Source organism: Balaenoptera acutorostrata, chromosome 10 (assembly GCF_949987535.1).
Source record: "Balaenoptera acutorostrata chromosome 10, mBalAcu1.1, whole genome shotgun sequence".
NCBI lineage: Eukaryota > Metazoa > Chordata > Mammalia > Artiodactyla > Balaenopteridae > Balaenoptera > Balaenoptera acutorostrata.
Window position 1 is genome coordinate 40,864,572 of NC_080073.1, and position 25,026 is coordinate 40,889,597.

General features: G+C 44.6%; 1 protein-coding gene across 2 annotated transcripts; it reads left to right on the plus strand.

Moving 5' to 3' along the window:
- Window positions 1-9,499: 9,499 nt before the first annotated feature.
- ELP6 (elongator acetyltransferase complex subunit 6) lies at window positions 9,500-21,906 on the plus strand. Of its 2 annotated transcripts, none has more exons than XM_007168828.2 (7): window positions 9,500-9,668; window positions 11,350-11,428; window positions 12,729-12,799; window positions 15,439-15,557; window positions 16,954-17,155; window positions 18,724-18,870; window positions 20,370-21,906. In XM_007168828.2, the coding sequence occupies exons 1-7, from the start codon at window positions 9,615-9,617 to the stop codon at window positions 20,496-20,498; spliced, it is 801 nt and encodes a 266-aa protein (XP_007168890.2). In that variant the 5' UTR covers window positions 9,500-9,614; the 3' UTR covers window positions 20,499-21,906. The 2 variants fall into 2 exon arrangements, with proteins under 2 accessions (XP_007168890.2, XP_057411573.1); XM_057555590.1 differs by lacking the exon at window positions 20,370-21,906 and adding an exon at window positions 19,082-20,363.
- Window positions 21,907-25,026: the final 3,120 nt, after the last annotated feature.

Below are 25,026 nucleotides of genomic sequence, written 5' to 3' on the forward strand. Positions count from 1 at the left end.
TCTGTGTTGGAATTTTCTGTATTTGCATTGGTCTGTCCAACACGTGCATACACTATGACTAAGGGCAAATCCAGGTATTTGAGGACCTGAGGCTTATTCAATGGGGGAGAGTAATTCTCTTTAAGAAAAGGAATACAGGGACTTCTCTGGTGGTCCAGTGGTTAAGAATCCACCTTCCAATGCAGGCGACGCGGGTTCGAGCCCTGGTCAGGGAACTAAGATCCCACGTGCCACGGGGCAACTAAGCCCGTGCACCACAGCTACTGAGCCCGCGAGCCCACGTGCTACAACTAGAGAGAAGCCCGTGTGCCGCAACGAAAGATGCCACAACGACAGATGCCTCAATGAAAGATCCCACGTGCCGCAACTAGGACCTGACACAGCCAAAAATAAATAAATAAATATTAAAAAAAAAAAAAAGAATATCACCAATTTGCAAACCCCTAAAAAAAAAAAAAAGGAATACAACATTATGAATGAAAAATGAGCTTTATTAGCTTTATGGTAAATTCACCCTACATCCCCAACATACCCTAGATAAACTTGCACGTGTGTACCAAGAGACATGGTTGAGTATGTTCACAAGGGTCTTCATTGTAATAGAAAAAGCTATAACTAACCCATCACTATTGATAGGAAAATGGATAAATACATGAAGAGCCAATATTTTATATTAAAATGATACCGATTCTCCTCAAACTCGATCTAAAGATTCAATACAATATGGATCAAATTACAGCAAGGTTAAATGAAACATGCTACTTCTAAAAGTGATCTGGGGAATTTCCTGGCGGTCCAGTGGTTAGGACTCTGAGCTTCCACTGCCAGGGTTCCTGGTTCGATCCCTGGTTGGGGAACTAAGATCCCTGCAAGCCGCACAGCCAAAAATAAATGAAATGAAATGAAAAAAATAGGTGATCTGTGTCCCTTACTTTACCACAAACACAAAAATCAATTAAAGATGGATTAAAGGCTTAAATGTGAAAAAAAACCTTCACAACTTTTGGAGAAAATCTTCTATATCCTTATGACCTTTGGGGTAAGGAAGACTTTCTTAAAGAGATACAATAAAAGACAATTTTGCTAAATTTTGGGTCATCAAAAGATAATCCACAGACTTCCATTTCCATCCAAGTTAGAGTAACAAAGACTAGATTTACCTTCTTGCTTAAAACAACAACCCCCCCCCCCAAAAAGATGAAATATACAAATATATGCAACAACAACTTTAAAGACATTGGACATCAGGTAAAGAAGGACAGTGATCCATGAGAAAAGGGAAAATAACAAGATGAGCCCTCTGATTGTCCAAGCCCACTGCCTTGAGTTTCCACACAGGGAGGAGGAACTAAGGTGTAATTATCCCGGAGCTGAAAAGATGGAGCTGAGGGTCTGGAGAGACCAAGGCTGCCAGAGTTCATAGACATCAGACAGAGTACCAGAGAGGAGAGAGTTTCACAGAGAGAGAACCTAGAGATCTGCAGAGGGTCATCCTTCAGTATTCAGCATGTGAGGAAACTACCAGGGCTGGGGAAAGAAGCGTCAAAAAGAATAAGAGGACTGCCCAAACTAGGAATAGAAGGGAACTTCCTCAACCCAAACAAGGGCATCAGTGATAAACCCACAATTGGCATCAAACTCAATGGTGAAAGATTGGATGCTTTTCCACTAAGAGCAGGAACAAAACAAGGATGTCTGCCCTCGCCACTCCTATTCCACATTGAACTGGAAGCTCTACTTAGGGCAATTTGGCAATAAAATAAATATGAGGCATCCAGATTGGAAAGAAAGAAGTAAAATTATCTCTATTTGCAGGTGACAAGATCTTATATGTAGACAATCCTAAGGAATCTACTGAAAAACTACTAGAACAGATAAGTTCAGCAAGGTTTCAGAATACAAGATGAATATACATAATCAACTGTGTTTTTATACACTTGCAATGAACAACCTGAAAAATAAAATTAAGAAAAAATGTCTATTTGCAATTGCATAAAAAAGAATAAAATACATAGGAATAAATTAAACAAAAGTGTAAACTTTATACTCTGAAATCTGCAAAACATTGTTGAAGGAAATGAAAGAAGATCTAAATAAATGTAAAAATATCCAATGTTCATGAATTGAAAAACTTAACATTGTTAAGATGGAAGTACTCTTCACATTCATCTACAGATTCAATATAATCCCTATCAGAATCCCAGATGACAGGGATTCTTACCTCACATCCTATACAAAAATTAACTCAAAATGGATCAATGACTTAACTGTATGAGCTAAAACTACAGAATTCTTAGAAGACAACATAAGGGTAAATCTTCATGACCTTGGATTTGGCAATGGATTCTTAGAAATGACACCAAAAGCACAAGCAAACAAACAAAACAGTAAATAAACTGGACTTCATTAAAACTATTGGGTTGGCCAAAAAGTTACTTCCGTTTTTAAGTAAAAATAAAAGACATTTTTCATTTTCACCAAGAACTTTATTGAACAACGTTTTGTTCCACTACCTTCTGCCATTATTCAGGCAACTTCATAATTCATCTTCCCAAAACTTTTTATCTTTTTAAGCAAAGGACTGTTCCAGGTGCCTTTTACAGTCTTCCAGGGAATTGAAATTTTTTCTATTAAGAGAAGTTTGTAAAGACAGAATTAAATGGAAATCCGAAGGTGCAATGTCTGGTGAATACGGCAGATGAATCAGAACTTCCCTGCCAAGCTGTAACAGTTTTTGCCTGGTCATCAGAGAAACATGCGGTCTTGCATTATCCTGATAGAAGATTATGCGTTTTCTGTTGACTAATTCCGGACGCTTTTCATCGAGTGCTGCTTTCAGTTGGTCTAATTGGGAGCAGTACTTGTTGGAATTAATCGTTTGGTTTTCTGGAAGGAGCTCATGATAGAGGACTCCCTTCCATCCCACCACATACACAGCATCACCTTCTTTGGATAAAAACCGGCCTTTGGTGTAGTTGGTGGTGGTTCATTTTGCTTGCCCCACGATCTTTTCCATTCCACACAATTGTACAGTATCCACTTTTCATCACCCATCACAATCTGTTTTAAAAATGGAACGTTTTTATTACCTTTAAGTAGAGAATCACATGTGGAAATACGGTCAAGAAGGTTTTTTTCACTTGACTTATGTGGAACCAAAACATCAAAGTGATGAACATAACCAAGCTGGTGCAAATGATTTTCAGCGCTTGACTTGGACATTTTGAGTATGTCAGCTATCTCCCACTTGGTGTAATGTTGATTGTTCTCAATTAATGTCTCGATTTGATCGCTATCAACTTCAACTGGTCTATCTGACTATGGAGCATTGTCCAGTGAGAAATCTCCAGCACAAAACTTCACAAACCACTTTTGACACATTCGATCAGTCACAACACCTTCTCCATATACTGCACAAATCTTTTTTTGCATTTCAGTTGCGTTTTTACCGTTCTTGAAATAATAAAGCATAATATGCCAAAATGTTGCCTTTTTTCCATATTCAATATTAAAATGGCTATACAAAAATTCACCAATTTTGATAAGTTTTTTTTTAATGCACACTGATATGACAGCTGTCACAATACAATCTAACAAAATTGTTTTGAATGAGGTTAAAGATGACTACGCACTACTAGAGCCATCTTACAGAAAAAACCTAGCGAACTTTTTGACTACCACAATAAAAAAACTTTTTTGCTTTAAAGGACATCATCAAGAAAGTGGGGGAGGAGTAGAGTGAAAAGACAGCCCATAGTTGCAGAAAAATACACATAAATTTATTCCTTCAAAATGAGTACAGTCATACCTCAGAGATATTGTGGGTTCACTTCCAGACCACCACAATGAAGTATATGTCACAGTCAAGTGAGTCACATGAATTTTTTGCTTTTCCATGCATACAAAAGTTAAGTTTACACTACGTGACAGTATATTAAGTGTGAAATATCATTATGTCTTAAAAAACAGTGTACATACCTTAATTAAAAAGTACTTAATTGCTAAAAAATGCTAACCATCATCTGAGCCTTCAGTGAATCATAGTAGTAATATAAAATATCACTGATCACAGATCCTCATAACAAATATAATAATAATGAAAACGTTTAAAATATTGTGAGAATTACCACAATGTGACACAGAGACACAAAGTGAGCAAATGCTGTTGGGAAAATAGTGCTGATGCCCCTGCTTGATGCAGGGTTGCCACAAAACTTCAATGTGTTAAAAACACAATATCTGCGAAGTACGGTAAAATGAGGTTTACCTGTACCTTCTATGTGCCTGCCACTGTTTTAGGAAATAAGAGCAAATAAAACAGACAAAAATCCCACCCTCCTGCCTCCTAGCATGAAGATTCCAATGAATAAGGAAACTAAGAAAAGAACAATTAGCTCAATCTGTAAACACCTGTCCTGCTATTCATTGACAACATAGATAAAGCCAGATTTAACAGGAAACAGTATTTCTCTCAAGGACGTGTGTCTGCTGGAGTCTCACGTAACACGTTTCTTTGAGAGACTACTGCATTGTTGCTGAAAAATTTATTCTCTAAAAACAAGACTTTACTGTTTGAAATCATATGTCAATTTGCTCCAGGAAACAAATACCAAAAACATACCGCTTGTTGAAAAGGTTGGATTAATTACTCATTGCTGTGAAAGACAATGCAAAAGAAAGAAACCATAGGGAGTGTTATTATGAGAGCAGTAGAACAGAATTAAATATTTGAGGTTGTTAGGTGATTTGGAGGAAGGTTTGCATGGGATTGGATACTGTAACAAAGTGAGGTTAATTTTTTTTAATTGAAGTATAGTTCAGTGACAAAGTTTCAAATGCATAGCAAAGCGATTAAGTTATAAATATATATATATGTTATTTTTCAAAATCTTCCATTATTCTGTATTAAAGGATATTGAATATATTGTAGTATCCTGTGCCATATAGTAGGTCCTTGTTTGTTATCTATTTTATATACAGTAGTGTGTATATGTTAGGTGTGGAGTGATACATAACTCTGGTTTTGATTGCATTTATTGATTATTACTGACATTGAGCAACTTTGGGTGCACTAGGCTTGGTTCAGCTATAGGAGGGCCCGCCTGGATCTGGAGATTGTGGTCCCATCCAGAGAGTACCAGGCACTCCAGGTCCCAGGGGGGCTCATTTGCTGGCACATCCTCCCCAGCTCCCGCGGACCCACAAGAGTTCAGTGTGGGAACAAAGCCTGCTCAGGCCCCAGAGACTGACACCATGCCAGGTTACCGAGTACTGCGGGGAATATATTAAGCATTTATTTCTTTTTTTAATTTAATTTTTACTTTATATGAGTATAATTGATTTACACTATTGTGTTTGTTTTAGTTGTACAACAACCTGATACAGTTATACACATACAGTCATGCAAACTTCTGTGGATGCTTTTCCCATATAGGGTATATCAGAGTGTTGAGTAGAGTTACCTCTGCTGTACAGTAAGTCCTTGTGGGTTATCTATTTTATACATGTTGCTCTGTATATGTGAATCCCAACGTCCTAATTTACTCCTCCCCCCACACCTTTCCCCTTTGGTAACCAACAATTGTGTTGTAAGTCTGTCAGTCAGTTTCTCTTTTGTAAATTAGAACATTTGCGTCAGTTTCTTGATTCTATCTGTAAGTGATATCGTATGAGATTTGCCTTTCTCTGTCTGACTTACTTGACTTACTCTGATCACCTCTAGGTCCATCCATGTTGCTGCAATTGGCATGATTTCATCCTTTTATATGGCTAATAAATATCCCTTTGTATATCTATACCGCATCTTCTTTATCCATTCATCTGTCGATGGACATTTTGGTTGCTTCCATGTCTTGGCTATCGTGTATCATGCTGCAAGCAATGGTGGTGTGCATGTGCCTTTTCACATGATGGTTTTCTCCGGACATAGGCCTAGGCGTGGAATTGCCAGATCAGTTGGTAGCTCTATTTTTGGTTTTTTTCTTCAGGAACCTCCTTACTGTTGTGCATAGCGCCTGTTAGCAATTTACATTCCCACCAACAGCGGAGGAGGGTTCCGTTTTCTCCACAGCCTCTCCCGCATTTATTGTTTGTAGACTTTTTGGTGATGGCCATTCTGACTGGTGCGAGGTGATCCCTCGTTGTACGTTTGAATTGCGTTTCTCTAAGAATTAGCAATGTTGTGCATCGTTCCGTGTGGTTTAGTTTTAAACGGTGTGAGTACAGCTTCCCTGTTGAAATTGGCTGCTTGAAGGTCTGCCCTGTCTTGAATTCTTTTGATTACCTCCCTGAGGATCTTTCTTGGGGGCAGGTGTCATTTATAGCCCTGCAGGCTTTGTGAATATTAAGTGCCCATAAGCAGCGGGGTTAAAGTTGTTGTTATGGGAAACCGCCACAAGGCAGCAGCATTTCCTCCTGCCCAACTCTGGTTACTAAGGTACAGGGGCCTTAGGGCTAGTCCGGTTCCTGGGTTGTGAATTAGAGTGGAATGTGCCAGAAGAAACACCCAAGGACTTGTGTTCCTTTTCTCATTCCCCCTTACCCTCCCACCCCCTCCCCAGACAAATCCCAACCTCTGTCAAATCGCTATGCTGAGGGTGCTGTCGTATATAGGTGGGGCGCCTCTAAGGAAAGAGGCTGCACGTGGGAACCCCACCACCAGGAGACGTGCAGACCAGGTGACATTTCAAAGTTCTTCCAGCTCAGAGGGTCCACCATTCTTTGGGTGCACTAGGCTTGGTTGAGGTGTAGGAGGGACCGCCAGGATACGGAGACTGTGGTCCATCCAGAGGGGACCTGTCACTACAAGTCCAAGGGGGGCTGCTTTGCTACCACATCCTTCCCAGCTCCCTCAGCACCAGGACAGTCCAGCCTTGGGACCCAAGTCTGCTCAAGCTTTAGGGATGTGACACCAGCCCCCGTCACCAAGCTCTGATTGGAATAGAATAGGCATTTCTTTCTTTTTTTAAAAAAATAGTTATTTTCTGTTGACATATAGTTGATTTACAATTATGTCATGTTGTTGTAGGTCTATGGCAACGTGATTCAGTTGTGTATATTCATGTATCTATTCTTTTTCGGATTCTCTTTTTATGTAGGTTATTACTGAGTGTTGAGTAGAGTTCCCTCTGGTGTACAGTAGGTCATTTTTGCTTATCTGTTTTATATGTATTAGTGTGTATATGTTAATCCCAACCTCCTTATTTAATCCTCTCACTGCGCTTTTTCCGTTTGGTAACCCTAAGTTTATTTTCTCCTTGTGTGATTCTGCTTCTGCTTTATAAATTAGTTCATTTGCATCAATTTTTCACTTCTACCTATAAGTGATATCATATATTTTTCTTTTTCTGACTGATTTTACTTTGTATGGTCATCTCTACGTTTATCTATGTTCCTACCAATGGCATTGTTTCATTCTTTTTATGGCTGAGCAACAGGATAAAATTCTATGGTTCGCTATGTTAACGTGTCTTAGCATAGGGTGGTCTAACTAACGTGTGGCTATCTTATTGGTATGAAGCGGCACTCATTTTCTGGGAAAGGGGATATTTCGGTTCTGTCTTAGACAATGTTCATGTTCTGTGGTCAACATGATGATGGAGTTGTGTAGTTTTGTCTTTATCCATCACAATGAGGCTGATGTTGATGTTTTGTGAAACTGTTCACACTCGACAGGAAAACATGGAGACGTAGCTTTGAGTGTCAGGGCAGCCCCTGGATACCCCTGCCTGCTTTCCTCTTTCTCACATAGCAGTAATCGTGAAACATCCACTCTTAGCTGGAGGATCTAAGTGATTTTTTTTTTTAATTTATTTATTTATTTATTTATTTATGGCTGTGTTGGGTCTTTGTTTCTGTGCGAGGGCTTTCTCTAGTTGCGGCAAGCGGGGGCCACTCTTCATCGCGGTGCGCGGGCCTCTCACTATCGTGGCCTCTCTTGTTGCGGAGCACAGGCTCCAGACGCGCAGGCTCAGCAGTTTGTGGCTCACGGGCCCAGTTGCTCCGCGGCATGTGGGATCTTCCCAGACCAGGGCTCGAACCCATGTCCCCTGCATTAGCAGGCAGATTCTCAACCACTGCGCCACCAGGGAAGCCCGATCTAAGTGATTTTGACACATAGAGACAGGAGCCTCCATTTCCAGCCTAGATGCAGAGCTTCAGATAAGTGACTACATTCCACATCTATCTTTTGGTTTTTTAAAATAAATTTATTTATTTATATTTTATTTTTGGCTGTGTTGGGTCTTCGTTGCCATGCACGGGCTTCTCATTGCAGTGGTTTCTCTTGTTGCGGAGCACGGGCTCTAGGCGCGTGGGCTTCAGTAGTTGTGGCTCGCAGGCCCTAGAGCGCAGGCTCAGTAGTTGTGGCGCACGGGCTTAGTTGCTCCGAGGCATGTGGGACCTTCCTGGACCAGGGCTCGAACCCGTGTCCCCTGCATTGGAAGGCGGATTCTCAACCACTGTGCCACCAGGGAAGCCCCACATCTATCTTAATCTTCTCATTTCCATGGAAACCCTGGGCTACTTTGCAGTCAGGCCACATTTTGACTTTTTCTTCAGACAGCTGTGCTCTGATGTGAACCCATCAAAACACTGCTTCATTTAAATTTCCCCTGAACCCAGATCCTCATACAACTTTCTCCTGTGCTTGTTGATAAGCCTGTGGGCTCCACTTGTTTGCTATCTCCCTCACTGTAATCATCAAATAAAATTGACTTCTTCGAATTACACGTTTATCCCTGGGGATCTGAGATTGATTGGGCTAGAACTATACATGGTATACTAAATATAAATGGTATGGAAAAAAAATAAAAGCGGGGGAAAGGATAAGAAGTGCTGGGGAAGGGGCTGTTTGCGATTTAAATAGGATGCTTACGAAACACCTCGGTGATAAAGTGATATCTGAGCAAAGATATGAAAGAAGTGGGGGATTTTTTGAACGGTTGAGTATCTAGGAAAAGAGCAGTAGAGGGAGGGTAAACAGTTAGTGCAAAAGCCCCGAGTAGGAGCTTGCAGAGCGTGTTTCAACCACACTTGATCAGTGACCCTACGTTGACAACCTCTTTAATTCCGAAACCTACCCCCACTCCATCGTTACTCCCTTATCCTACTTTTTCATTTTTCCATAGAACTTTTCAATATATCATTCCGTGTTCATTATGTTTGTTTTCTGCTTTGCGCGAGGGAGGGCATCTTCGCCAGTCTGGGTCGCCGATGCAGCTCGAGCTTCTAGCAGTGTGGGGCACCCCGCAGGAGCTCGATAGGCCGTACTGTTCGGAGGCCCCGGGCCGGGGAGAGACAGCGGTCAAGGTAAGGAGGAAGAGACCGGTCTCCCGGGGCCTCGGTCGGGGGAATCCCCTGCTGGAGACCCGCAGGTAAGGAACCGCACCTCCCAGCGCCCAGGTCCCCCGGCCGGATGCGCATCCCTGCGCGTGCGCCGGATGCGGCCCGGGTCAAGGCGCCCGTCCGATTGGCTGCGGCCGGCGCCTAGAAGCGGCGTTGCGCGTGCGCGCTCCTTCCGCGCGGTCTTGTGCCGTAGGTTTTGCTCTTCAGCCTCCGTTGTCTCCGTGGCACCCCCATCTTCCTGTCTAGGGTGCTCGTTCCCGTTGCTCGGAATGTTCCCGGAACTCAATAACCTTCTCAACACCACCCCTGACCAGGCGGAGCAGGTAAGAGATTGCACGGTCGGGAAGGGGGCGCGTCCTGGGAGCGTGGCGTAAGACCGTACGGGAAGCGCACGCGGGCCCGTGAGAAATAACGCGACGTCCGGGGACCCCGGGGCGCCTGGGAGTTGTAGTGCAAAGAGGGCCCGCCCGGAGCTGGCCTGGACATTTGGGCTTCTGGGAGATGGGCATCTCGCGCCTTCTCATAGGTCGTGCGTGCCCTTGAAAGTCCATAGAAAGCATGTCCGACGTTTGGATTGGCTTAAGTTCACAGACGTGTACCGGGCGAGCCCTTTGCGTGTTCAGTGTGGTGGGAGTTCCGGCGCCCCAAAAGAGGCTGCCTGAGAGGAGAGGAGAGGAGAGTTCGACTCTCCACCCATCACGTGGGACCAGCTTCTTAACCATCCTGAGCCTCCCTCTGGCTCGGGAGCGCTCGGCAGGTCGCAGCGAATGCTGCTGCTCCTCTTCCTCCTCGTGTTCTCGAATAGTGCTCTTTGAAGCTGCTCTCAGCCAACGTTGGATTGTAGGAGTCCATCTTTGGCACCACAGGCTCGCTACTCTTGTTTTCTTCTCCCTCCTCACACTAGGGCATTTCGAAAATTTCCACGCTTTCGCCCAAGGGTTACCTCTCCTAGGAATATACCTGACTTATTTCATAGCTGTTGTCTTTCTGATGAAATGGTAAGCTCTTCCAGAAAGACAGGACACCAAGTGTGTAAAACCTTTTTATGACTCCCTAATGCCTGGCAAATAGTATTCAGTGGATACTTGTGCATCTTAATTGCCCAGCAGTTCTTCTCTGTCCAAGCCTCCAGATGGCGCTGGTTACCTTGCCAGTTACTACTAGCACCTCCAAAGTCCAAGCCCAGGGCCACAGGGAATGGAGGATAGAAGTGGGCGCCAGGAAATGACAAATGGCGCTAGGGTTAACCCTCAAATTCTGCTAGTGTGATCTTTCATATTTTATAAGTGAAAAAAATCACAACAGCACAGAGACGACCTTCCCTGTCACTGAGAAGGAACTAGGGGTGGCTGGAGCAGGGCAGCCAGGCCCTGCAGAGACCACTGTTAGAGGTCTTTCCAGGGCTCTCCATGATCAGAGCTCTGCCTGAAGCAGTTTCCAGGGCCTTTGGGAGGAGGACTTTGATACTGGAAGTCTCTGTCAACAACTACTTCTTCACTCTCCCCTACCTAGGGGACAGAATTGGAAGCAGGATTAGAAATAGGGAGGAAGCTGGATCAGATGACTTTTTAGAAGACCCCTTAAAATCTTGGCAGTCAGTGATTTTTGTTGGATTCCATGATAAAAGCTTCCTTTGTTCAGGATTTAATTCTCTCCAAGACTGGTGAGGAAGAGAAGGGATTCTATTCTTTATTGCCTTGGGAATTATGAGGTTGAGATATGCTTGCCCATAATGAGTGACTTAATACCAATCATTTTAATTATTGGTTTTTCCATAATTTTGACTTATTTTCTTCTTTTTGTGGTTAACACACACACACACACACACACACACACACACACACACACACACACACACACACACACACACACACACACACACACACACGCAGAGTCTCCAGGTGTAGAAATTCAGGGGTGGATACAACCGGCTAGATTTTGACACTCAGCTGACCTCTTTCCTGGGAGTCTAATTCATGTTTTTGTGTTCTTCTTAACTTTTAGGGGAAACTGACTCTACTCTGTGATGCCAAGACAGATGGCAGTTTCCTTGTGCACCACTTTCTCTCCTTCTATCTCAAAGGTATGGACTGTAGAAAAAAAAACCCAAGGCAAAAAAAAAAAAAAAAAAAAGCCTGATTCAGGAAGCAATAGGAATCGTATTAACTAGCCAGGGCTTTGGTGTTCGGGCAGCCAAATGGCTGTTTATCAGGTAGCTGATTAGTGGACCATCTGGTTCCGTCTCCTACTCTGCCAGAGAGTGGCATGTGCTCCCTGTATCCAGTCCCGCCTTCCACTTCTCCACGTCCTGCATAGGCACTGCCTCCCGGAGGTCCTTGTGTGGCCTTCTCATTTAGTTGCTCCTTGGTCCTTGTCTATTTTGAAGTCTCTAGGCACTTGACCCATTAACACTTTGCCCTGGCAGTAGATGCTTCCTAAAGAACACAGGGAAGAAAACAGCATGGCCACTGCAATTCACCCACAGAAATTGATTAGAAGAAGAAAACAGCCAAATGAAAAAAAGACTTATTGATTTTCCTTGAGTCCCCACTGAGCCAGGCCAGGAAACAAGGTAGACCTTTGGCACTCTTAATTGTAATAATTTACAGCTTTGAAAGTTATTTTCCTTTCCAGATGATGTTATTGTCGGCTTATAAAGACCAAGAGAATCTACAGATAAATTATTAGAATTAATTATGTTCATAAGGTAGCTAGAGCTTCTTTGTGCTCTCCTTGTCTCCTCTTGGGTATAAGACTAGTTTAAAAAATCCATTGTAGGGCTTCCCTGGTGGCGCAGTGGTTGAGAATCTGCCTGCCAATGCAGGGGACACGGGTTCGAGCCCTGGTCTGGGAAGATCCCACATGCCGCGGAGCAACTAGGCCCGTGAGCCACGACTACTGAGCCTGCGTGTCTGGAGCCTGTGCCCCACAACAAGAGAGGCCGCGAGAGTGAAAGGCCTGCGCACCGCGATGAAGAGTGGCCCCCACTTGCCACAACTAGAGAAAGCCCTCACACAGAAGCGAAGACCCAACACAGCCAAAAACAAAACAAGCAAAACAAAATCCATTGTATTTCTGTACACCAACAAGCAATTAGAAAAATATAATTTTTTTAAAAACCACAATTTATTTTCAGTGGAACAAATTAAGATTCCTAGTAATACCTCTCACAGAGGAAGTACATCTCAGAATCAATGAAATAAGGTATTATTATTAAATACGAGAAAAAGTACATCTTAGAATCAAATTGGGTATGTCAGGTTGCAAGGCCTCGGTTCTCTAGATCTGCCTCATTGCTTTTGTTTCCAGAGGCATGAAGTATACGAAACTGATTGTAAGTAGAGACTTTATTAAAAATCAGTTTATTTTATTTTATTTTCCAGCTAATTGTAAAGTCTGCTTTGTGGCACTCATCCAGTCCTTCAGTCACTACAATATCGTGGGACAGAAGCTGGTAAATATTTTAGAACTCCGTGATGAGATCCCTGAGTGAGTGTGTGTGCCAGGCATGTGTGAGTGTGCTGTCAGGCTGGGCTTCCCTGTTTGGGTTGTGGAGAATTTAGCAAGGGAGGGACTAAGGAAACCATGGAATCCTGAACCCCTTATCTGAAGGGCTAAGGCAGCATCTCTACATGTTTTGTTAATTTATAAAGTTTGTAGAACCAGATCTGGTGTGTGTTTTTAAAAAATATTTATTTATTTATTTGGTTGCACTGGGTCTAGTTTCGGCAGGCGGGCTCCTTAGTTGCGGCATGTGAACTCTTAGTTGCGGCATGTGTGTGGGATCTAGTTCCCTGACCAGGGATCGAACCCGGGCCCCCTGCATTGGGAGTGCGGAGTTTTATCCAGTGCCCCACGAGGGAAGTCCCAGATCTGTTGTTAATTAATCAAACTCTTCTCTGTTGAGTCTGGACCAGTTCAGATTTTCTCCTTCTCGGTGTGAGCTTTAATCTTGTTCCTGGTGAGTGAGAGATCACAGCTTGGTCTGCTGCCAAGTTGAGTGCCTCCCACTGTGTCTCCCTAAGTCTAGGGCTTAGGACACAAATGTGGGGAGAGGCAGGCGCTTTTGTCATGTTCCTCTTACCTCATCTTGGTTTGCCCCTCATCTCATTAGATATAGCCAAGCAAGAATAAGATGGCCCAGAGGCTGGTGAACCTCCTGGCCTGGCTTGGCCCATTACTTGTGACCTGTGACCTGGTGAATTTACTGGGTTGTTATTGTAGTGTGTTTTTTTGTTTGTTTTTTTAAAGTCCTGCTAGGATTTTTTTTTAAATTTACGTTATTTATTTCTTGGCTGCGTTGGGTTTTTGTTGCTGTGCGCGGGCTTTCTCTAGTTGCGCGAGCAAGTGCTACTCTTCGTTGCAGTGCGCGGGCTTCTCATTGCAGTGGCTTCTATTTGTTGCGGAGTGTGGGCTCTAGGCGCGTGGGTTTCAGTAGTTGTGGCACGCAGGCTCAGTAGTTGTGGTGCACGGGCTTAGTTGCTCTGCGGCATGTGGGATCTTCCCAGACCAGGGCTCGAACCTGTGTCCCCTGCATTGGCAGGCAGATTCTTAACCACTGCGCCACCAGGGAAGTCCCTTGTAGTGTGTTTTTGCTTTTTGTTTTGATTAGGTCAGCCTCAGAGAGGGAGAGAACCAGGCCACCCATCAGCAGTGATCTTTGAAGTGCCAGTCATACTATTGGGCCACATCACTGCCTCTTCTCTGATGGGGAGAAAACAATGAAAGAGTGAGAGAAGGGTAAGCTCTTTCTCATCCTTTGCAGGGAAGGGAGAAGTTCCTGTGTTAGAGGTCAGATCGTGAGCTCAGGGAGCACTGTCATGTCACGAACGTGTGTTGCATTCCAGGTCTGTGAGGCATGTCTGTGGCCCTAGCATCTGTTTTTATAGATGAGAAAGTTGTGTATTCTCGTATCCAGTTTGGCTGCTTTTTCTGTTACCTTGGAATCATCAACATGGCAGGAAAGACATGCACAGCACTGGGTGTGCAAAGTACTAGAGCGTGAGCTTCCATCCTCTTGGTGTATTATTGTTCTTACATCAGGAGAATGGTAATGAGTGAGAGTAAAGGTGATGATCAGGAATCCTTCTCTCTGCCAGGATGGCTACGTTGCTAATGGTGTTGCATATAGTGAACTCTGGTGTATGAATGAGTGATTGAGGCCTGGTCTAGGGACATGAGGAGTCTAAGAAGTTCCATGTCACCTGTTTCTGCACAGACAGAACGGTGGGTTGCACATTTAGATGGTGTCACCATCTCTGGGTGTTTGTTGAAATGCACATTCTTGGGCCCTGCCCCCAAGGCTTCTGGTTCTGGAGATCTGGAGTGGGGCTCAGGGATCTGCATTTTAATCAGGTATCTCAAGAGATTCTTAATTGTGTGTTTCATGAAGACCTGTATTTAAGAAGTGCTGGTCTAGAGCAGGGGTTGACCAACCACAGCCTGCACCCCCTGTTTTTTGTAGATAAAGTTTTATTAGAACACAGCCAGCCCCATTTGCTCATGAATGGTCTATGGCTGCTCTTGCTCTACGGTAGCAGAGTTGAGTAGTTGCAGCAGAGAATGTCATCCTGCCACCGTCTTTACTGTTATTATTTACTTACTGTATTTTTTTTTGAATATTTGAATTTTATTTTATTTATTTTTTTATACAGCAGGTTCTTATTAGTTATCTATTTTATACATATTAGTGTATACATGTCAATCCCAATCTCCCAATTCATCCCACCACCACCCCCCCACTTACTGTTTTTAAAATTTTGTAACTACGTGCCCTTAAAAAAGAAACTTTATATTACTATTATAAATTAAAAACCAGTACTGGGTAATCATAAAAATAAATATATAAGCAAAAGAAAGTAAATTTAAAAAAAAATGTGACAGGTAAATGTAAATGCACATCTGAAAGCAGAATGGGGATTGTGTGTTGGGAACACCCAGGGGAGGCAAGACATGGGCTCCTCTGGAGGGTGGACAGACACACGTCTGCAGGGTTCAGAACGTGTCCGGAGCCCTCTCGTGAGCTGGAGTCTAGCCTCTCTGGTGGGTCCCCCGCAAGGCGCAGGAACTCATTTGCCTCTCCGTCGGGTGTAGGGTGTCAGCCTGACCACAGCGCGGGAACGCGGGCAGCTCGTGTTCCTCGAGGGTCTCAAGTCTGCGGTGGACGTCTTCTTTCGGCCTCAGGAGGATCCACACCCCCTGCAGTTCCTCAGGTCAGTCAGCCCACGACCCAGCCCAGAGCACACCTGGCAGGTAGGCCCAGCCCAGGGTTGCTGTGTGATTCCTTCTCCTCAGTGTATGGGAGGGCAGAGCTGGCTTCAGGAGTCAGACACCTCCCTGGTATCGCAGCATTATCGGAAGGTCCTTGGCTCTGACCGTGGGCCAGAGGGTGTGTGGCTGTCCCTGAAGCGATAGAAAGCATCATTTGCTGGACATGTGGCAGAATAGTGTGCTTTGCTGGTTTTTCCAACCCTGGCTCAGAGCCCTAGCACACACCTCTGTTCTGTTCTTGGCTTGATACGGGGTCAGCAAACTACGGGCCATGGGCCAGCTACCTGTTTTGGTAAATAAAGTTTTGTTGGAATAGCCACACTCGTTTGTTCGCGTATTGTCCCTGGCTGTCTGGCACTACAGCAGCAGAGGTGAGAGTTGAGACAGGGACCGTATGACCCACAAGCCTAAAATATTTACTGTTGGCCCTTTAAGAAAAAGTTTGTTGCCTGCAGGTTGGTGTTCCTGCTTCTTGTCTTTCATGAGCATCAGTCACAGATGTAGCAGATGCCGCACCTGGTTGCTGTGCTTCCTCCACCCCAGGGAGTCTGTATGGGACCTCTCCCCGCTCTGCGCTCCCTCAGACTCAGCCTTACGTAGTGGCCGGGCTCAGTGTGGAGTCAGAAGGCCACGTGTCCTGACCCTGTATGTGTGGCCTGGGGCACAGCCCTTCGCATCTCTGAACCTGGATGTCTGTCTGAGTGCGTGGGCCTGGTTTACACCTGAGCCCAGGTTATAGGGCACTGTTGTCCCGGCTGTCAGTGGGGCTCAGCCCTGGAGTGTGGGGCAGTGGGGCCAGTGCCTGGGCCCCAGGCCCCGACCTATTGCTGGGAGACAACTGCTGTAGTCACTGGGGAGATGGAGGTAGCAGGGCCATGTGTGTCAGAAACAGGTCAGACCTGGTACGCACACAAGCACACCGGTAGCCCTTAGACTGCTGCCCTCACCCCCAGGACACCTGAACCATTGCTTAGCTTTCATACCCAATTGTGACCTCCTGGGAAGGCCTCTCCTGCCCAGTCCCAATGAGTCTTTCAGATGCCTTAAGCTCTTGGATTGAGAGGCTGTATGAGCCTCGGGGGCTGTTTATTTCTGTGTCTGCCAGCTTTTAGCACAGTGCTTTGTACCTAGTAGGCCTCAGGGAATATTTGAACTGAAGTAAATGTACTCACGTGTGCATGCGTGCCTTTTCTTTCCAGCCAGATCGTGAGCCCCTTGGTGCCAAGGACTGGAATCCAGTTCCTTCCCTCCCCCTAACCCTTTCCTGTGGTGCTGTGCAGTCTCATAAACACTTGTAGAGCACGTGAGCTCTCTGGTAACTTTTGCCCTGTGTCCCAGGGAGGCCAACTCTGGGAACCTGCAGCCGCTGTATGAGTTTGTGCAGGAGGCCCTGAAGCCCATGGACAGTGGGGAGGCTGCCTGGAGGTGCCCGGTGCTGCTGGTGGACGACCTCAGTGTGCTGCTAAGCCTGGGCGTGGGGGCAGTGGCGGTGCTGGACTTCGTCCACTACTGCAGAGCCACCGTGTGCCGGGAACGGAAGGTAATCATGGGCCTGCTCCCTGTGCTCCTGCCTGTGACCCGTACGGGCCGACAGGCCCAGGCCTCACTTGCTTGCAGTGATCTTTTCTGTTTAAGTGCTTGGGGCTTTGGCTTTACCCTGGCAGGCCCAGGAACCTTTCAGTCAATGCACCTTGCTCTCCACTACCTGCCATTGATGAAAAATAAGGCCCTGAAAACTAAAAGGGTGCCGGCACTGTCTTTAACGGGGCTGGTCATTTGCGGTACTGCTGCTGTCCCCGCTCTGCCACGCGGTGTCATATCGCTCTGAGTGTGTTTTGAAGGTTGGCTGAGATAATGGGTGTAAAACTGCTTTAAAAATTGTGAGGTGAAAAAAAAAAAAAATTGTGAGGTGAAGGGACCTCCCTGGCGGTCCAGTGGTTAAAACTCTGTGCTTCCACTGCAGGGGCATGGGTTCGATCCCTGGTCGGGGAACTAAGATCTCACATGCCGCAAGGTGCAGCCAAAAAAATAAAACAATATGAAAATTGTGAGGTGCAATACAGGGATAGGGTGTAACCTTCATTGTCAAGTGGTGAGGCAAAAATAGAAATTCTGCCATACTAGAGATTTTAACAAAATAGGAACAGCTGTGGTGCCCATCTCCCAGGAACCAGACTGCAAGAGTTAAGTGAGGGGAAGCTTGTAGCACGGCAGCTCAGCGTGTGGCCCACAGGGCCAGGCTGGGTGCAGAGCAGTGGGGAGTGGGTAAATGGGTTGGCCAGGGGTGTGTGGATCCAGCAGTGCATGTTGCTCACCTCCTGCGTGCAAGGTCCTGCCTGGAAGCTGGGGTCAGGGGACCTTCTGAGGCCATCCTGGCTACAGTCACAGGGCCAGGTGCCAGGGTGATGGGGAGAGAAGGGAAGGAGGAGGAAATGTATGGGGCTTGGAGGACACAGTTCACTGGGGCTTGTGGAGGGAGTGAAGCAGTCAGAGTCAGCTTCTGCAGCTCGGCCTGCTCTGTGGCCCACTACCAGCCTCTTTTTGTAACAATACTTCTTTTAGTTGAAAAAGTAAAACTTCGGAATAGTTCAGTAAAGCAAAAAAGAAGATATAAACAGTATAAAGGCTATTTTAGCCAAAAGTAATTGTCTCTTTTCCTCTGTTGTATATCCTTCCAGAGAGTCTATGCAGTCATGAACACGTTTGTATGTGCACTTGTCTCCCTGCATTTTTCTTCACAATATTGGTAACCTACCATTCACACAGTTTGGTACTTCTTTCCTTTTACTAACACACAGTATGTTTTGCTGTCCATTGCCCCAAAACAGAACACACAGATCTGCTTTATTCTTTTTAACAATTGGACACTATTCCTTGCTTGTGGATGGATTGAGCTGAAGTACAGGTTGGATGTGCTGGTGAAACTATCCAGCAGATGATTGCAGTTACGGTCCTGGAGCCCAGGCACCGGTGCTTCCCACAAAGCGGATGCTACAGCTGGGAGGCTGATCTGTGAGAGGGGTGCAGGGCAGTGGAGGCTCTGAGAGCCCAGCACACCCTGGTCCTGGCGTCCCTTGCCATCAGTCTCCATCATGGTCTCTGTTGCAGGGAAATGTAGTGGCCCTTGTGCACGACAGTGGAGATGCCGAGGACGAGGAGAATGACATCCTGCTGAATGGCCTTGGTCACCAGAGCCACCTGATACTGCGGGCTGAAGGCCTGGCCACCGGCTTCTGCAAGGACGTTCATGGGCAGGTGCGCAGGGGCTGGGGCTCACTGGGAGCTGCTCGCCTCCCAAGTCTGGGCTGCCCGTGGGATAGTGTCCGGCTGTGGGGTGGTCTGGTTGGGGCGTGCCTTCAGGTGGAAGGGAAGCCTCAGAAGTTGTGTGAATGCAGGTCACAGTCCGCCCCAAGTGGTGCTTGGCCCCATGCACCAAGGCAGGTTTTCCATGGTGGTCCATTTGCAGCCAAAGGGGAGCTCCTGAAGAGAAGGTGGCTGTCTACAGGAGAAGGCAGTAAACAGCGGAATTCCTCTGCAGGACCACAGCAGGCTTTGTATATTCAGGCCAACACCGTTCCTTTTAAAATAGAGACTTGGGACTTCCCTGGTGGCGCAGTGGTTAAGAATCCGCCTGCCAATGCAGGGGACCTGGGTTCAAGCCCTGGTCTGGGAAGATCCCACATGCCGCGGAGCAACTAAGCCCGTGCGCCACAACTACTGAGCCTGCGCTCTTGAGCCGTGAGCCACAACTACTGAGCCCACATGCCAGAACTACTGAAGCCTGCGTGCCTAGAGCCCATGCTCCACAACAAGAGAAGCCACGGTAGTGAGAAGCCCATGCACCGCAACTAGAGTAGCCCTTACTCGCTGCAACTAGAGAAAGCCTGCGTGCAACAAGGAAGACCCAACACAGCCAAAAAAAATTTTTTTAATAAAAATATAATAAAATAGAGACTTGGGAAGGCCATTCCACTGGCTGGCGTTGCCGCCCCCACTGCTGCCTCTGCCTGGGATGTTTGGAGTACTTGGGTGGAAGCTGAGTCCTGCCCTGGGAGGGAGGTCAGGTTCTCCCCATGCCCAGGGGCTGCCGTGGTTCTCGGCCTTCTGAAACTTCTCTTTTGGGATCACCCCAAAGCCTTTACCACCTCTTCCAGGTTAACTTCATGTTGACCCCTTTTGACCCTTTAAGGGCGTTTTGGCCCAGAGTCGTTCAGAGTCAGGTGTGGAAAACGAAGTACAGGCCCAGAGATGCTGTGCTGGTGGTGCGCCCCAGGCATAGCCTGAGGAGAAGCTTCTGGCGGCAGCTTATGGCTCTGAAGCCAGTCAGCCCCCCAGAGCTTTCTAGTCACTAGAGACAAATGTCCAGTCTTCCTGAGCCTCGGAATTGAGTATACACATTCTGTTGTGTTGATCTTCAAAATTCATCTAGCCAAAAAGTACAAAACCATGCACACAGAAAAGACCAAAGGGATATACACAAAAATACTTTAATGGTTCTTCTCTGGATGGGTTTTTTCTACCTTTTACTTTTCTTTGTCTCTCATGTTTTCTGTAATGAGCAAATATTACTATTGTAATGGAGGGGAAACCTTTATTTTTAGGTGGCTGGTAGTAAGCTTTGTTTTGGAAGTCGGTCCCATTACTGCATGGTGCATGACCTCAATTGAAGGTCACCGATGAAGCAGGAAGGGTTCACAATGGAGCAGGTATTTGGGGGGGGCCTCTCCTCTTTCACTCTTCTCTTTGTCACTTAGCTGAGGATCCTGTGGAGGAGACCATCACAGCCCACAGCCCAGCGAGATCGGAGCCTCACTTACCAGTACAAGATACAGGACAAGAATGTGTCCTTTTTTGCCAAAGGAATGTCTCCTGCTGTTCTGTGACCTGATTTAGGGCCAGCTGAAGCTACCTTGGACTATTTTTAGTTGTGAAAGATAAAGCAACTGAGCAGAAATGGATCTTTACATCTTTGTTGTGGACTGACAGTTCCGCTGTGACCCAGGGATGGTGGAATGGTGCTGTGATGGTTGCCTTTGTTCCCCTGGGCCCTGTTTAGAAAACACATGAGGAAGCTGCAACCCTGCCTCAGCTGAGATGCTGCATGTTGAACTGGGTGAAATGGGTCCTTTGGAGCTTTCCTCGTAAACACGCTTTAGCCCCAGCTGCCCATTTTTGGTTGTGATGCCTTTCAGAGCCAGAGTGGGTGTGGATGTACTAGCCAGGAGGCAGTCCTGGATGGCAGGTGTCCAAGGTGACAGCTAGGATATTCGTGGCCGGCACAAAGTGAGTTCCCACCTCATGGCTTCCTGTGGATTGTCTCATTTCATTTTCACCTTCATCCTGAAAAAGTATTTTCTTCTTCAGTCCAGTCAGGAAATAGGCTTCGAGAGGTTTGGAAGCACGCTCAAAGCTGTAGAGCCTGCTGCCAGTAACGGAGGCCTGACTGAAGTCCACACTTGCTGCCTGACCCTCATGGAAACCAGAGGCAGGCTCCTGCCCAGGTCACAAGTTGGCTCTTCTTGTTTCTGTCATAGCTGAGCACCTTGCCCATATGCTGAGGAGACCAAGCCATCGTGGGCCCGGCACCCTGGCCTTGGCCACACGAGGCCCCATGTAGGTCACAGGTGTGCATGGCCTTGGTGAGGGGGGGAAGGAATGTTCTTGCTGCCAGGTAGGCTAGGACCTTGGGGAGGAGCCAGTGCCTCCCTCACCTGTGAAGACTGAAGGCGGTGAGCTCTTCCCCAGCATCCTATAGATGCCACTTGCCACACTTAGCCCTTCAGTCAGGGTCACCTCTGAGTATTCTCTTAGAATGGGTACATTTTATTGTCTGTACATTATACCACAAAGAGTCTGATTTTAAAAATAAATAAAATGGAAAAATAACACTGCTTTGCAGGGACTAAGGAAGTGTCATATCCATTGTTTAATTTTAACTTTTTTTTTAACATTTTTTAGTCTTTGCAAAAGGGAACAATTTATCACCCCGCTCCTCAAGTCATACTTACTATTGTGTTAGTTTTCCCATTGAAACAGTAGCTGCTTTTCTTCTCAAAATACTGCAGACTTGATAGAATATTTTAAAATTATGAGTGTAACTTAAAAGAAAGTAGTCATGAAAGAATCCAATGATTCTTTTATTAATACGTCAGTATTTATACAGCTTCATATGGGCTGCAGTTCTGAATGGGTAAGGCACCACAAAACATTTTTTACATGATATGCTATTATATTTCTTCACTTGATTTATAAATGTTTTCATTAAATTTTTAATGTTTAATGGCTACTTGACATTTTTTGGTGTCATTATATTCTAATTTGCTTAGGTATTCTCTGGGCATGTCGGGTTCTGATTTTTGTAATTATAAATTGTGCTGTTATGAATTTTACATCTATACCTGTTTGGGGATGGGGGTAAGTATTTGTTTCCTTAGAACATTCATTCATTCAACAAATACTGAGCACCTTCTGAGGGTATGACAGTGACAAAATAGGTCCCTGCCCTTGAAGAGCTGATGTTCTAGTAGAGGAGACAGAGACAGTCAACAGAATTGAGAATTTAGAGACATAGAGTTAGACCAGGATAAGTGCTCTAAATAAAGCAGGGAGGAGGCCTACAACGGGTGAGGAATGATGACATTTTAGAGCCTACTCCCTGGAGTGGAATTTCTGAATGAAAGCATGGACTGACCCTCACATGTCATCAAGTTGTTCTTCAGGTTGATGGCGCCAGTTAACAGTGATCTGTAGGTTTCCTCCACCAACACTGGGTTAATGACTAGGATATAATTTTCTCTGTTTTCCCATATGTATAGAGTCCATTCCTCACCCTTAATTATTTATCAATTAAAATCTGGTGTTGGGGCTTCCCTGGTGGCACAGTGGTTGAGAATCTGCCTGCCAATGCAGGGCACACGGGTTCGAGCCCTGGTCTGGGAAGATCCCACATGCCGCGGAGCAGCTGGGCCCGTGAGCCACAATTACTGAGCCTGCGCATCTGGAGCCTGTGCTCCGCAACAAGAGAGGCCGCGATAGTGAGAGGCCCATGCACTGCGATGAAGAGTGGCCCCCGCTTGCCACAACTAGAGAAAGTCCTCGCACAGAAACGAAGACCCAACACAGCCAAAAATAAATAAATAAAACAAATAAAAATTTTTAAAAAATCTGGTGTCAACCTTATTTTTTATTCTTTGTAATATTCTGTTTTATTTTAATTCCTTTCTTTTTTTTTAAATTACTTTTTGGCTGTGTTGGGTTTTCGTTGTTGCACGCAGGCTTTCTCTAGTTGCGACGAGCAGGGGCTACTCTTCGCTGCGGTACGTGGGCTTCTCATTGCGGTGGCTTCTCTTTGTTACAGAGCGTGGGTTCTAGGCACGTGGGCTTCAGTAGTTGCAATGCGTGGGCTCATAGTTGTGGCTCTCGGGCTCTAGAGCACAGGCTTAGTAGTTGTGGTGCACGGGCTTAGTTGCTCCGCGGCACGTGGGATCTTCCCAGACCAGGGCTTGAACCTGTGTCCCCCTGCATTGACAGGTGGATTCTTGACCACTGTGCCAGCAGGGAAGTTCTTCTTTGTAATATTTTGGAAAGTAAGATTTTATCATTGTCTTTGTTTGTGTATATTTTTCTACATTCTGGTTTTTAAAAACTAACCTTCAGAAACATTTTTTAAATATTCAGATATATTCAGATATATTCATTAATTCAAGAAATATTTGTAGAACACCTATTTTATATAAGGGGTTATTAAGATAAAGACATCTGCTGCACTCTAATGGGCGTAGAAAATAGGAACTTAATGTGATGCAGTGGAGAAGGTGATGAGGGCCATAAAAACAATTCAAGTTGGAGGTCCAGTGGTTAAGACTCAGCGCTTCCACTGCAGGGGGCTCAGATTCGATCCCTGGTCAGGGAACTAAGATTCCACATGGTGTGGCAAAAAAAAAAAAAAAAAAAAATTTCGGGGAGGTGGTGGTGGTGAGATGAATTGGGAGATTGGGATTGACATATATACACCAATATGTATAAAATAGATAACTAATAAGAACCTGCTGTATAAAAAAATAAAATAAAATTCAAAAAATATTTCAAGTAATGGGGGGCTGATAGGTTGATGGTCATAGGAAGGAGGGAAAGAGTAATTATTTCCCCTCACTTTTTTTTTTGAATCGAGGGAGCAGAGAGTTGGGGAAGAATTTATGGAGGCAGTACTATTTGAACAGGATCTTGGAATGTTCTATTTTGTCTCTGACGGTATCTTAGTTCTTCAGGATTCAGAAATGTATATTTCTTCCTCAGTGGAATGAAGGTGTTATTCTTTGTTGGTTTTTTTCCAACTTTAAAATAATTTTTAAAATATGCTTAAAATTTTGACTTGTTTAGAATTTGTTACAGTATTATAATTTGTTTCCATGCTGATAACTAAATAACCAACAGTATTTACTAAAAAGTAATGTTCTTTTCTCTTTATGTAGTTCTGATTTATTTATGTGTAAAGTTTGTAAAATGAACCCTCTGAAGTTTGTCTTTAGTAGGTATTGAAAGGTTAGTGTATGTCTGTATCAAGAGTCTTCATTAAAAGGATATTGTGCCCACTTATTTATCCAGATGAAATTCACCACCTCTTATCAAGCTCTAAAGTATTCTTCAGGACTTTTCTCTCTCATTTTAAAAATTGTGTTATTTAAATAAATAATTCTATTTAAAAAATAATGACGAAATTAATGTAGTACCCTCTTATTAAATGCTTTTCGATATTGGAAAAGGAATTATCTGATTTTGTTGATCTTTCCTTGGTGCCTTTGATAGAGGAGTGCAGTTGATTTTTAAAAATTTATAACTTATCATACAGTTTTTATAAACTACTACTTCTAATAATTTTTTTGAGCTTGAAATTTTTAGATATTTTTTCTTTTTTTCCTTTTTGTGGGTATTGTTAACATCTGCAAATAATGATACCAACCTCACTTATTTTTCCCTTAAATAACTTGAATCAGCATTTCAAAATTTGTTAAATAAGAGTGGTGTGAAGGTATTGTCTAATTTTCTGTTTTTAAGGGAATAGAGAGCATTTTATATAGTAATTCTTAATTTTAAAAAATATATATTATCAGGTCAGTTTAAAAAATAACGTTGGAAAGGTAAAGAAGGAAGAAATGTTCCTCGTCAATTTCCTGTCCCCCTTTTAAAAAGTTTAACCAGTAATCATTGTATTCTGTAGACTTTCTCAGCCTCACTGAGGTAAGGCACTGATTTTCCTGTGAATGTGGTGAGCATGGTAACACTTCTGTCTCTGTTGTATAAGCCTTGAATTCCTCTTATGGTCTTATCTTACTGGTATTTGTTGTATTTTCTATAACCTGATGTTTGCTATAACCTTGATAAGATTTTAAAATATTTATTATGGAGATTTAT